Raw genomic sequence first — 12,487 nt, 5'->3', positions numbered from 1 at the left:
CAAAAAAAAAAAAAAAAAAAAAAAGAAATGAGAACTCATAGAGCCATTTTCTAAATGCTCCTGCTGCAACATGAATTCTAGGAAAGGAAGCCCTCTTCAAAGGCCACCCATTACATGTTGCTCTTACAGGACCCAACCCCGAGCGGCTTGTTGCTGCCAAACCTTTGTGGTTTCCACCCTTAGCCAGGACCTGGGTGCCCCAGGACTGCCATTTCACTGACCTCCCCCCTCCTCCAGTCTCACTTCCCTACTCGAGGGGTTTCTCATTTTGTTTGTGCCATGGCCCCTCATGCAATCTTGAGAAGGCTGTGTATCTCTTCTCAGAATCATGGTTTTTAATATGTCAAATACAAAATAGGATTTCAAAAGATGCTAATTATATTAAAGCACATTTTTCTCCATGGACTACTTGGGGGTCAGTGGTCTCTAGGTTAAGAAATACCTTTGGGCCGAGCCCATGGCGCACTTGGCAGAGTGCAGCGCTGGGAGCGCAGTAGCGCTCCCGCCGCGGGTTCGGATCCTAATAGGGATAACTGCTGTGCTCACTGGCTGAGCGCGGTGCGGCCGGTCTCAAAAAAAAAAAAAAGAAATACCTTTGATTAACTGTCCAGTTTGGGTACTTATTATAACTTGTTCTGAGATAGTTCTCAATGCTGAATTTCCCACCCTGCCCTCTCGAGTTCCAGTCCTGCCTTTTGATCGGCTTACTAAGAATTTGCACTTGAATTTCCCACAGGAACCTAAAATGCAACATATTTTAAACTGAGCTCCCTCTTTTCCCACCCCAAACCACTTTTGCTCCCTTGTTCCTTTCATCAAGTCAGCCATGTGGCAAGCTTCCTAGTCTGGGAATCCTAGAACCATCTACGACTCCTGAGTCTCCTACACCTGCTACCTCATCCAGCACCCAGGTTCTCTTCACACATCACCACCTCCTTCTTTCATTCTTAACACACTTAACCAACCTTACCATTTCTCACTTGGATTCTTATGTTACTCCTCTGACTCATTATCTGCCTTCTAGTATTCACATAACGAAGTCAGAGCCATCATTCCAAATCCTGGCAGGCCTGGCCATCCCTCTCCAGAATCAATGCAGAATTCTTTAGCAGCCACTCACAGCCCTCCTCAGCCTGGACCTGGCCTTCCTGGCCCACCCTGGCCTTCATCAGGCCATTCTAGTGCTCACGGGCTCCCTTCTTTGAATAAACACTAACTGAGCTTACCTCTGCCCCTGAGTTTTTCAAGTGTCCTAAGCCTGGGAAACCCCTTCCTTCTCTGTTTAATGTCTAACTGATAAAACATATCCCCAATTAGAAGGACCAAATTATATCTCCTTCAAGAAGCCTGCTTTTTGGAGGCTTCTTTAGAATCAAGGATCAAGGGCTGTCTCATCAACATTCTCCTAGATGTCTGTGGATGCTTCACTTTGGGTACTTATTAAAATCCTAAATTGTATTATAACTATTTAAGGAGACTATTATCTATCTTTCTTGAAGTGTCTTTTGTGAGGGAAAGAACGGTGCCTTATTCATTTTTGCAGTTCTGCACTGCATGGAGGCTGTTTTCTATTCAACTGCCCAAGGTTGGTAGACTGAGTGGCTGATCCCCCTAAACAGCAAGACATTTTTTCATCCCAACTGCCTGAACCCTGAGTTACTCAATAAACGTTAGAAGCTCAAATTCAAAGACAAATTCCCAAATGTCTAAATCACATATAAACTTGGTGGAAATAACATTGTCTTAAAAAGCCGGATTAATTCCATGACCTCAAAATAGTGTATTACCTGTCTCTTTTCTAAAAATAAGTACCATAGATCCAGGCACCAGATACTAGGAAGTTGTTCAAAGGAGGTGACGAACTGATCTTTTCTAATCCGCTCATCTTCTTATCAGAATAGGCACAAGAGTTTAAACAACTGAGTTACCTTTGATTTCAGGGTAGTAGAGAAAAGGTTTTGGTTCACTAGTTTCCAAATCAGATTTTCTCCGAAGTTGGACGAATACGGAGGCTGGTTTTGTAATGTTGACATCTTTATACTTTGGAGTTTTGAAGACAATGGCAAACTGCAGGATACAAAGACCTGAATGTTGGTATAGGACCACATTTTTTTTGTAGCAATGCTACTTATTAAACACACTCCTTATGCTTTTCTTCATATTCAACGTTTAGACACAGTATACTAAAAAACACAGCACTCAGGAGATAGTTCCAGACTCAGAATTCTAGGCCCATACATTTTTATTAAATCGCAGTGTGAAATTTAAATACGACACTATGCCAATGTATTGCAAATCTTTATTTCATTTGTCTAATATTTCAAATGTCTTTTAGGTGTAAATATTATGCACATACAAAAACTGCATATGCTTCTTTCTTCTCTTCCAAAGCAGCCTTAAGATCCTCCAAGATTGTTTATAGCAACATCAGAAAGACTAAGCATGACTAAGGAAAGAAAGACAAGAAGGAAGTGGTGCTAACATCAGCTCACAGGCCAGCTGATGAGGAGAGGAAACTAAACTGTGCTCAGGGAGGTATTATAATACATTGATTCCTGATAGTGCTAGAACAGTTAGGCATTTTAACATCTTTTAGTTTGATGTTTTGACTATGTAATATATTCACATGGATGGAGATTTTGTAAAATATAAAAAAGTATGCAATGGTAAACACTGATAATCTTGCCAACCCTGTCCCCATCTGTGCAATTCCTCCAGTGTGACAGCCCTCTGGAGGAACACACTGTTTTTAGTTTCTTATGTTCCCTCCCAGAGTTTCTTCATGCATATGCAAATATGAACATAGAATTATTTTTACATACATTTTGCTCTATACCTATCTTTTTAAAAATGTTAACATGTGTCTTTAAGAGCTTTCTATATTAGTTTACAGAGTACTCATTCTTTTTCATAACTACATGATATTCCACCACACAGATACACCATAATTTATTTAACTGGTCACTTATAGATGAACATTTGGATTGTTTCCACTTCTTTGTGAAAACAGCATCCCCCAGTCATTTGCAAAAAGGTGAGTAATCACTAAGGTGGAGGTTCAGCATTTTCATTTCTTAGTCATATAATCAGTGGTCACTGGGAAATCTTGATTTATCAGGATGACATCAGCCTCAACTAGAAGACTTCTCCTTCCAACACTTTTCATTAGAATACCCTTTTAACAGGTTTCATCATAATTACTTTGGTAGAACACAAAACATTTTCACTAAAGGACCTGAGGGACACTGCCTGATGGACTAGGGGATCAGACACCAAATGAAATGTCTTGCCAAAGTCAGAGGCAATGGTCTAATAGAACCTTGCCTGTAGTTCTATGGTACGTAACTTTTCTGGATGACCTGCAAGAGTCTTAAAAATAGTACTGTTTTATGGCAGTTAAATAAATATTTATAATTTTTCCTTTTTTACATATGGAAACTAAGTACTCAATTCAACAAAGCAGAAAATGTAAAGTGTTGATAATTGTCATCATCATCATCATCATCATCCACTTACTTGTCTATGAACGTCTGTGGGGGAAAAATCTCCAAATCCTTCCCAGACTCCACCATTTTCCTCCTCTTCGTAAAATCGAATCTGGATGTCATCTGCAAATAGTCACATTCAGGTATGTAATTTTAAATAGTGCAATAATATTTATAAACATGCTGAAAATGAAGTTGATTCAAGATTCTACCTACTATATACTTAAACTTTTGTGAAATTAATTAGTATGAAATAGAATTTTGTGTTATTTAAAATTTTCACAAATCACTTTTTTATTATTGTTATGACTTACCACAGGAATGGTCTTCAAGGTTCATTTACAATGGCAGAATGCTAGATTTACCTAATCAATCTGAGTTTTCTCTTAATCAATCTTTGGCCTTCCCACTTTTCCATCCTTAAACCAATTCACTCCTGAGAAACATGAAGGATGGTGGACGAATATCAGAATCCCAAAAGGTGATTCAACTCAATATATAGATGTACATAAGTAATAATTAACTTATATAAGATTTACTATATGTCAGATGCTATTCTAAGTACTTTACAGGTATATACTAACTGATTTAATCCTCACAACAATACTGTGATGTAGGTACTATTATTATCCTCATTTCACAGAAGAGAAACTGGAGTCCATTAAGTTGAACAGCTAGTAAATGGAGAAACCACGATTTGAACATAGATAGTACTGTGTGAGTACAGCCTCTTAAACATTCTACTACATTGCCTCCCTCTAATACTTCATTAGTCCAAATTGGGTAATTGGTCAAAATACTATGATGGTCAGGTCCCTTCCTAAATTTCACACTCTAGTCATGGACTCTACTTCTGCAGAATTATGATGACAATATAACTTAGGTTGGCATCTCCCTGGCTTCACTTTCCATTTAATAGTAAAGGACCATACTATTGACTTATGAAATTAAGTTTATATTTAAGTAGAATTTTAGAAATACAAGGGTACTTCAAAAAGTTTGTAGAAAATGGAATTAAAAGATAATGCAAATCTTTTCATGAACTTTTTGAAGACCCCTTGCATTAGGGTTGGATAAAACATCTCCTTATCTCCTGGTCCACTCCTTTGCCTTCAGTTAGGATTACCCTGGACCTAGTTAGATTTCAAATGTAAGACTTCTCTTACTGAGCCATTCCAAGGTAGCGATAACGATTAAGAGTTGCATTTACAAATGAAGGTACTCAGACTGTGTTTACTCGTGGTGTACACACCCAGGAATTTAGAAATGAATATTACTTCCACAGAGTAGGTTGGAAAAAGGCTGATAACAGTGTAAGCAGACAAAGTGTAAACTTTTTTAGATAAAGAATATAACTTTACTCTAAAAATGTGATCCCATTTTTTTTCTGACTTTACACCTCAGAGCATTTAACCCCAAATAAGAATTTTTTCCAAAGCCATATTTCTTTTATTTAGGGGCTATATTTTCACTTATGTATCTACTTTGAAAATGCTCACTTTGTAGCAAATAGATCTTTATTATACTATACTTCCTATTTTTTTTTTTTTGTTTTTGTCTTTTTCGTGACCGGTAAGGGTATCGCAACCCTTGGCTTGCTGTCGCCCACACTGCACTCAGCCAGTGAGTGCACCGGCCACTACTATATAGGATCCGAACCCACGGCGGGAGCGATGCTGTGCTCCCAGCGCTGCACTCTCCTGAGTACGCCATGGGGCCGGCCCTCCATTGTTTTATTTAAAAAATGAGTGAAGTTTGAGAAAATAACACATAATCTCCTTCAGCTTTTACTAATTTATCAATCTTGTAATATATCTAGTGAGAGATAAATGCCAAGAACCTTTTCTGAAAGTGACAACTGTGAGAGAAATGTGCTCTGAGAATTTCCTGGTATTCCTTATTCTCTTTCCATTTCATAGTTGACATCATGTCACATGGAAGTGTTTGGAGAAGATCTCTCAGGGTTACAAAAAAGCATTACAAAATAAACAGAACCAACAATTTTACACTATGCAAAAGTTATTACTTATTCTGTGTGTGTGTTTGCATGTGTGTCAAGCATGGCTATTACTCATTTATTTTAGCTTAACTGAGTACAGATACCAAAGTTTAAAGTATAAAGATACTGAAAATCACTGATTACAATCATCACTTTTTTCTTATTTCTCTTTACTTCTGTGTGGAATTTAAAAATAAATTAGTTGGGGACTTCTGCTCAAGATGGCAGAATAGATGGTCTCCAGCATCACTCTCTCCCACAATCAACCAATTTACAATATTAAAAAGCAACAACAACCAAGCTAGGGACGCTAGAGCTCAGGGGAAGAGAAGGAGAGACCTATGGGGTTCATGAAGGCAGAAGAAGCCACAGTGAGAGAAAGAAAGGACTTCTCCAGCCGTTTGAAGCCCTGGCCGCTCCAAGGCCAGCCCTGGTGAGCATGTGGAGCAAAAGCTGGCAAAAGCCACAGCTGTGTCCTTTGTATGAAGTTGCTTGGAGGCTGCAGGGGAGAAGAGGGCCTTAGTGGCTCCCAGGCCAGCAAGACTACTAAGAGGGTTCCCGTGAACCCACATAGGAGCGATGGGCCACAGATAACTGAAAAAAGGAGCCACTCAGACGCCAGTGAGTCACTGCAAGGGACCAGCACATGGCTCATTCCATGGGAAGTGTTTGGAGTGTGGCAGATGGGGGAGACGGGCCCACCAGGGATCACTGGGGTACAGCATGGACAGTTGGTCTACCCTCCAATCTGCACAGACCCATTCAGTGGAGACTGGTCAGTAATATCGAACTGCAGGGGGTATAGCCTGCTGAAAAGACTTGGGCCCAGACCAGAGTTTCCACACAACCCAGGTGTTCCAGGCCTCACAAGTCCTGGAAGTGATTACAAGGTCAAAAATAAAACCTGAGCTGCACATAAAGCCTTCCCTAGAGAATCAACAGCAAAGCAGCAATTCAACTCAACCACAGGGCTCAAGTGCTGGTTCCCTTAGGAAGTTCCTCCATTTTAGAAGTAACCAAAGGACAAGAAATTAGCTCTAGTGCAGAATTTAAGTGGTGGGAACAGTGGATAATCCAACACAGAACTGAAAGAAATAAAACAAAATACCCACAGATCAGAGAAAAAGTTTTGATATTAACCAGTAAAGGTCTAACACTACCAAAGAACACCTATAAAACCTAGGAGGACCAGAAGCCCCCTGGGCTCCCAAGCTGGGGTGGTGTGAGGGCCATGGGCCTCAGCCACACCCCCCGATGACAACATCCAGCCCAGCAATGACCGCCAAGCTGCTGCCAGAAACACCCCGAGCTGGGGTGATTGGGGGCCGAGGGCCTCAGCCACACCCCCTACCATCTGCAACCAGCCTAGAAATGACCATTGAGCTGCTACAGGAAATGCCTCAGGCTCCTGAGCTGGGGCTGTGGGGGACCAACTGCCTCAGCCATGCCCCCCTGATGTCTGCAACCAGTCCAGCAACAACCATCAAGCCACCGCCAAAAGTGCCTTGGGCTTCCAAAACCAGGGAGATGGGGGGCCGAGGGCCTCAGCCCCACCCCGCCCCCCAACTTCTGCATCCAACCCAGCAATGACCGAGCTGCTGCTGGAAGCCCCATGGTATCCCCTGTTGGAATGAGAGGGGTGCCATGGGCCTTGACCTTGCCCCCACTCCTTCCTCCTCTTCCTATCCTATACCCCTTTCCCCTTCCGCTCTCACTGTTCCCTCAACTGTATCTTAGAATGCAAAAATAATAATCATAATAAATAAATAAATACATTATTTGGGTTTAAAAAAATAACACAGACAACTTACATTTGCAAGAGGTGAAATACGTTTGTAAGGAGTTCTATGTCAAAGGAAGAACATTTGTGACCTGCTACTAAAAACTGACTCATAGACACACTCAGAATTATATTTCACATCATGAGACCAGAGCATATATTTACCTTTCTGAACTTTGTCACAGAGAAGATAAATTTCTTCCCCTCCAGTCACGCATCCAGCTGTCCTGTCCATTCTCACAATTTTCAAGTTGGATGCATTGGGGGCTTCTGTTCACAAGGGAAAAACAACAAACATTGTGGTTTACCCTCAGTTTCACAGCCAATCCCCTTATGAGAAACCCAGCCCTTAGCACACCTCACCAAAACAAAGTTTAAATAGATGCTTTCACTCATACTGCTTTAATAAAGATATAAATAAAACAAGAATGGTTTCCGAAGTCTTCAGAGCACTTCTTGGGCATGGGTCATAATATTACCAAAACAGATGAAGTAGAAAGGAACAGGTAGTTGTTTCTCCCACTAACACATAAAGACCGATACAGAAAGAGAAATAGCTTTTCTGATGTTTCAGAAAGTACCAAGCCAATGGATTTCTGGAATTTCAAGACTTTAACCGCAAACTTGTTTCCACAAACTGCTAGACCATTTACAAGAGTCCTAAAAAATTTAGGAAAAGGACGATTTTCTTAAACTACTTAATTTTTATTCTAAGAAAATAGGAGATGTTATATTTCTTACCCCCAAACTAAATTAGGATTCTGTGTGGTTAGGGGAAAAAGTTTCATGTGGTAATAGTATAAAGCTTCTTTTTTCCCCCCTCCAACAGCTGCATTTTAAGGTGATCTGTGGTATACAAGTCTGTATCATTTTATAACCCTTTCACTTCCCTTACTTGTTTAAATTAGAGAAATCAGTTAGTTGTCATACTTGGAGCATAGCGTCTTCTCCTTATACCAGATTCAATAAACTTTCAATGAACTTAAGTACTGCACTTGCAGGCTTTTTAGAAATATCTGTTTAATAAATCCCATGCACAGTGAACAAGAAAATTGCATGGTAACACTGAAGATCACTGTAAAACTCTTTAAATGTTCTAGGAACTATGAACTGAAATAGAATTTTGAATTCACATAGTATCTATATTACTCATTCAGTTAACTTGAAGTTGCTTTCTTGGTAAAGCTAGTCTGTAATATTTGGGAATGAAGATGGATAAGAGCAATGGTTGTCTTTTATTAACTTCTCTTCAGAGCCCCAAAGAAAAAATTGAAGTATATTTCCCTTCTAAGAGCTCCAACAATATATCCTTATAGCAAGGTATTTATAAGTAATAAGAGATTTGCTATTGCATGTAAAAGACTAAAATGCACATCTGAGGAAAGAGAACAACATTTATTGAACACCTCTTAAAATATCTCATTTAATCTAGACATTGACCTTTTAAGCCAGATTTTAGTATTCCCATTTTGTAGATGATGAACCTGAGGCTAACATGATTAAGTTACTTTCCCCAGGACTCAGTTAGTAAGTAAAAGGCAGGGCAGGGTTGGAAGTCTTGCTTGATGCTATACCAGGCTGCCTCCTGTAAGTAGTCAGGTACTCACTGCTGTCGTAGATGGCGTCTGATACCACGGGTTCCAGGCGCCTTGTGAAGCTGCCAGTGCTATCCGGAAGAAAAGCTGTAAACATGAGCCGCACCACGCTGAGGTCCATCTCCTTTGTCTGCTGAAGAGCTGCCTGGCGGATCAGCTCCTTTTCCCGATCTAGGACCATACAGCACAGTCCATTCATGCCCAGGGAAAAGGGAAAGTATGGACATTTAAAATAGCATGCTTTTATAAAGACCAAATAAAGAATGTAAACTTAAAGTAAAAACCCACACTTTTCTGCTTTAAAATACTTCATATTTCTAGTAAAATTTTAAAAAATAGTTTCATTATGTCACCTAAAATTAAAGGCATCAAAAGAACACCTGCATTTTCTCTGAATTATCACAAAAACTGTCCTCCATGTATCAGACTCTCTCTCTTCTCTTCTGTCCTCCTCCCACCTCTCCTTTTTCTCCCTATAATAAGAGCTAAAGGAACAAAGGATGTGATGGAATGGAATGTAAGAAGGCTACTGTGCACCAGCTATATTGAGAAATGTGAAAATTAACTATTCCAAATGTTCTTTAAGCACAGTGACTGTGCTCATTCTACAGTGCCAAGCACACTGCTCGGCACATAGTAGGTGCTCAAAAAGTACTTTTTTGTTTGTTTTGAATTAGTGGAATTTTTTATTGAATTTTGCTCAAATTAATTATTTCATGCCCACTATCCTTCATGAGGATGTTGTCCTGGAACCAAGAAAGTTCTTTTCTATGAAATGGTGGAATCCAAAGCCTGCTAAATTAATTAAGTCCAAAAGTTAACCAAATGCACTTTTGTACCATTGAAAGAAGTCTGTTAACTGAAAATTTTTGTTTAACTTGCTAGCTTTAAATACCTTAGAGTATTGAACAAAACAATATAATAAATATTGTAGTATGGAGAAAAGCTATCACTCCAAATTCCTATTTATACTTATGAAAGATCTATTTCTTCAAAACAACTTTTTTTTTCCCATTAATACATGGCTATATTTATTTTATTTTATAATTAATTAATTTATTTATTATGAATATTCATGAGATACAAAGCTGATTGTCCCCCGCTCCTGCCCATGATGTGGGGGCCAGATTCATACTGGGGGCATATCCATTACCAGAAATTATTTTTGCACCCTTTGTCCCCTCTCAATTATCTTCCAACCTCTCTCCTGTTCCCCCTCTCCCATCAACACCAATTTGTAGCCCTAGGAATGTTCCCTCCCTCTGTTGGATCACAGCACTACTGTGGTCTTTCTTTTCTGTGTTCCTTTCTCTCTTAGCTCCCACATATGAGTGAGCACATGTGGTATTTATCCCTCTGTGCTTTGCTTGTTTCACTCAACATAAGTTTCTCCAGGTTCATCCATGTTGTTGCAAATAGGAATATTTCATTCTTTTTTATGGCAGGGTAGTATTCCATAGTGTATATATACCACACTTTCCTTATCCAATCATCTATTGATGGACATTTAGGTTGGTTCCATATCTTGGCTATTGTAAACAGAGCTGCAATAAACATGGGAGTGCAGGTATCCCTTTGATATGATGATTTCCATTCCTCTTGATATATACCCAGAAGAGAGATTGCTGGATCATATGGAAGATCTGTCTGTGGTTGTTTGAGAAACCTCCAAATTGTTTTCCAAAGTGGTTGTACTAATCTACAGTCCCACCAACAGTGCAGTAGTGTTCCCTTCTCTCCACACTCTCGCCAGCATTTGTTATTCACCGTCTTTTTGATTATAGCCAGTCTAACTGGGGTGAGGTGCTATTTCACTGTGGTTTTAATTTGCATTTCGCTGATGACTAGTGATGTTGAGCATTTTTTCATGTATTTGTTGGTCATTTGTATGTCTTCCTTTGAAAAATGTCTATTCAGCTCCTTTGCCCATTTTTCAATTGGGTCATTTATTTTTTTACTGTATAATTGCTTGAGTTCTATGTATATTCTGGATATTAGTCCCTTGTTGGATGCATAGTTGGCAAAAATTTTCTCCCACTCTGTAGGTTGTCTTTTCACTCTGTTGATTGTTTCATTTGCTGTGCAGAAACTTTTTAGTTTGATATAGTCCCATATGTTTGTTTTTTCTTTTGCTGCTTGTGCTTTTGGGCTCATGTTCATAAAGCCTGCACCCAGACCTAACTGCTGAAGTGTTTCGCCTATATTTTCCCTTAGTAATTTTACAGTTTTGGGTCTTATACCTAGGTCTTTAATCCATTTTGAGTTGATTTTAGTATATGGTGAAAGATGCATATCTAATGTCATTCTTCCACATATGGATATCCAGTTTTCCCAGCACCACTTGTTGAAGAGGTAATCTTTTCCCCAATGTAGATTTTTGTTGCATTTATCTAATATCAGATGGCTATAAGCCTGAGGAGTGATTTCTGGGTTCTCAATTCTACTCCATTGGTCTGAATGTCTATTTTTATATCAGTACCATGCTGTTTTAGTTACAATAGCTTTGTAGTATAATTTGAAGTCTGGCAAAGTTATGCCTCCAGCTTTGTTTTTTTTGCTCAGGATTGCTTTGGCTACTCGGGGTCTTTTGTTTTTCCATATGAAAGATAAGATTGTTTTTTCCATTTCTGTGAAGAATGTCATTGGTATTTTGATGGGGATTGCATTGAATCTGTAGATCACTTTGGGAAGTATAGACATTTTCACAATGTTAATTCTTCCAATCCAAGGGCATGGAATATCTTTCCATCTTTTTGTGTCTTCTTTAATTTCTTTCAGAAGTGGTTTGTAATTCTCATCGTAGAGGTCTTTCACCTCCTTGGTTAAACCGATCCCTAGGTATTGTATTTTTTTGGTGGCAATTGTAAATGGGCTTACTTTCTTTATTTCTCATTTTGTTAATTCATTATTTGTGTATATAAATGCTACTGATTTGGGGGCATTTATTTTGTATCCTACAAAGTTACTGAAGTTATTAACCAGCTCTAGGAGTTTCAAAAAGTACTTTTGAAGGAACTGAATGACTAGATTACATCAGGCTCCTTCCTTCTTAATGGAGTTTTCATGCTGAGGGATACAGTCATACTTAACTTATAATATCACAAAAGGTAATAATTCAAGTGATAAGTACTACAGTAGAGCTACAGGGATTTAAAGGAGAGGAGATCCATAGACTTTACAGCAGAAGAGGCATTTGCTCTAAATCTTGAAGGGATGATAAAATCTGAACATATGAACAGTGGATAAGGGCATTCCAAGAAGAGGGGACAGAAAGAATGGAAAGAATGTGCCAAGGCAGGGAAGTTAGAAATCATGGTGCTCCTATGGAGTAGTTCAGTCTAACATGAAGGGGCATAGTGGCAAACAGAGTTGGAAATACAGACTCGGACCAGCTCTTGGGCTTATGGAATATGTATTTTGTAGGCAAGTGGGAGAAACCAAGTAGTGGCGAGATGCAGGCTTTTGTAAGATCTACCTGGCTATAGGGTGTACACTGGATTAGAAATGGTAAGGGACAGAGACCAGGGAGAAAACTGCTATAATTGGAGCAGTGAAATGGAGTTAGGAGTGGACTGTCACAGAGAGCACAGAGTAGCTGGACCACAGACTGGAGATGCAGCACAGGTGG

At 39.3% G+C, this 12,487-nt stretch overlaps 1 protein-coding gene across 1 annotated transcript in view; it reads right to left on the bottom strand.

The window, feature by feature from the left end:
* Positions 1-12,487, bottom strand: part of NFKB1 (nuclear factor of kappa light polypeptide gene enhancer in B-cells 1) — a 93,485-nt gene that overhangs the window by 30,733 nt on the left and 50,265 nt on the right. Inside the window, exons 6-9 of the mRNA XM_008580828.1 lie at positions 8,872-9,030; positions 7,430-7,534; positions 3,517-3,608; positions 1,929-2,067 (exon numbers count right to left, since the gene is read on the bottom strand). Of these exons, the coding sequence (XP_008579050.1) occupies positions 1,929-2,067; positions 3,517-3,608; positions 7,430-7,534; positions 8,872-9,030 (495 nt within the window). The remainder of the gene's footprint in view (positions 1-1,928; positions 2,068-3,516; positions 3,609-7,429; positions 7,535-8,871; positions 9,031-12,487) is intronic.

This window comes from Galeopterus variegatus, unplaced genomic scaffold, assembly GCF_000696425.1.
Source record: "Galeopterus variegatus unplaced genomic scaffold, G_variegatus-3.0.2 Scaffold88, whole genome shotgun sequence".
NCBI lineage: Eukaryota > Metazoa > Chordata > Mammalia > Dermoptera > Cynocephalidae > Galeopterus > Galeopterus variegatus.
Note: the sequence above shows the minus strand (reverse complement) of the source record. Positions and strands in the feature narration are given on the sequence as shown.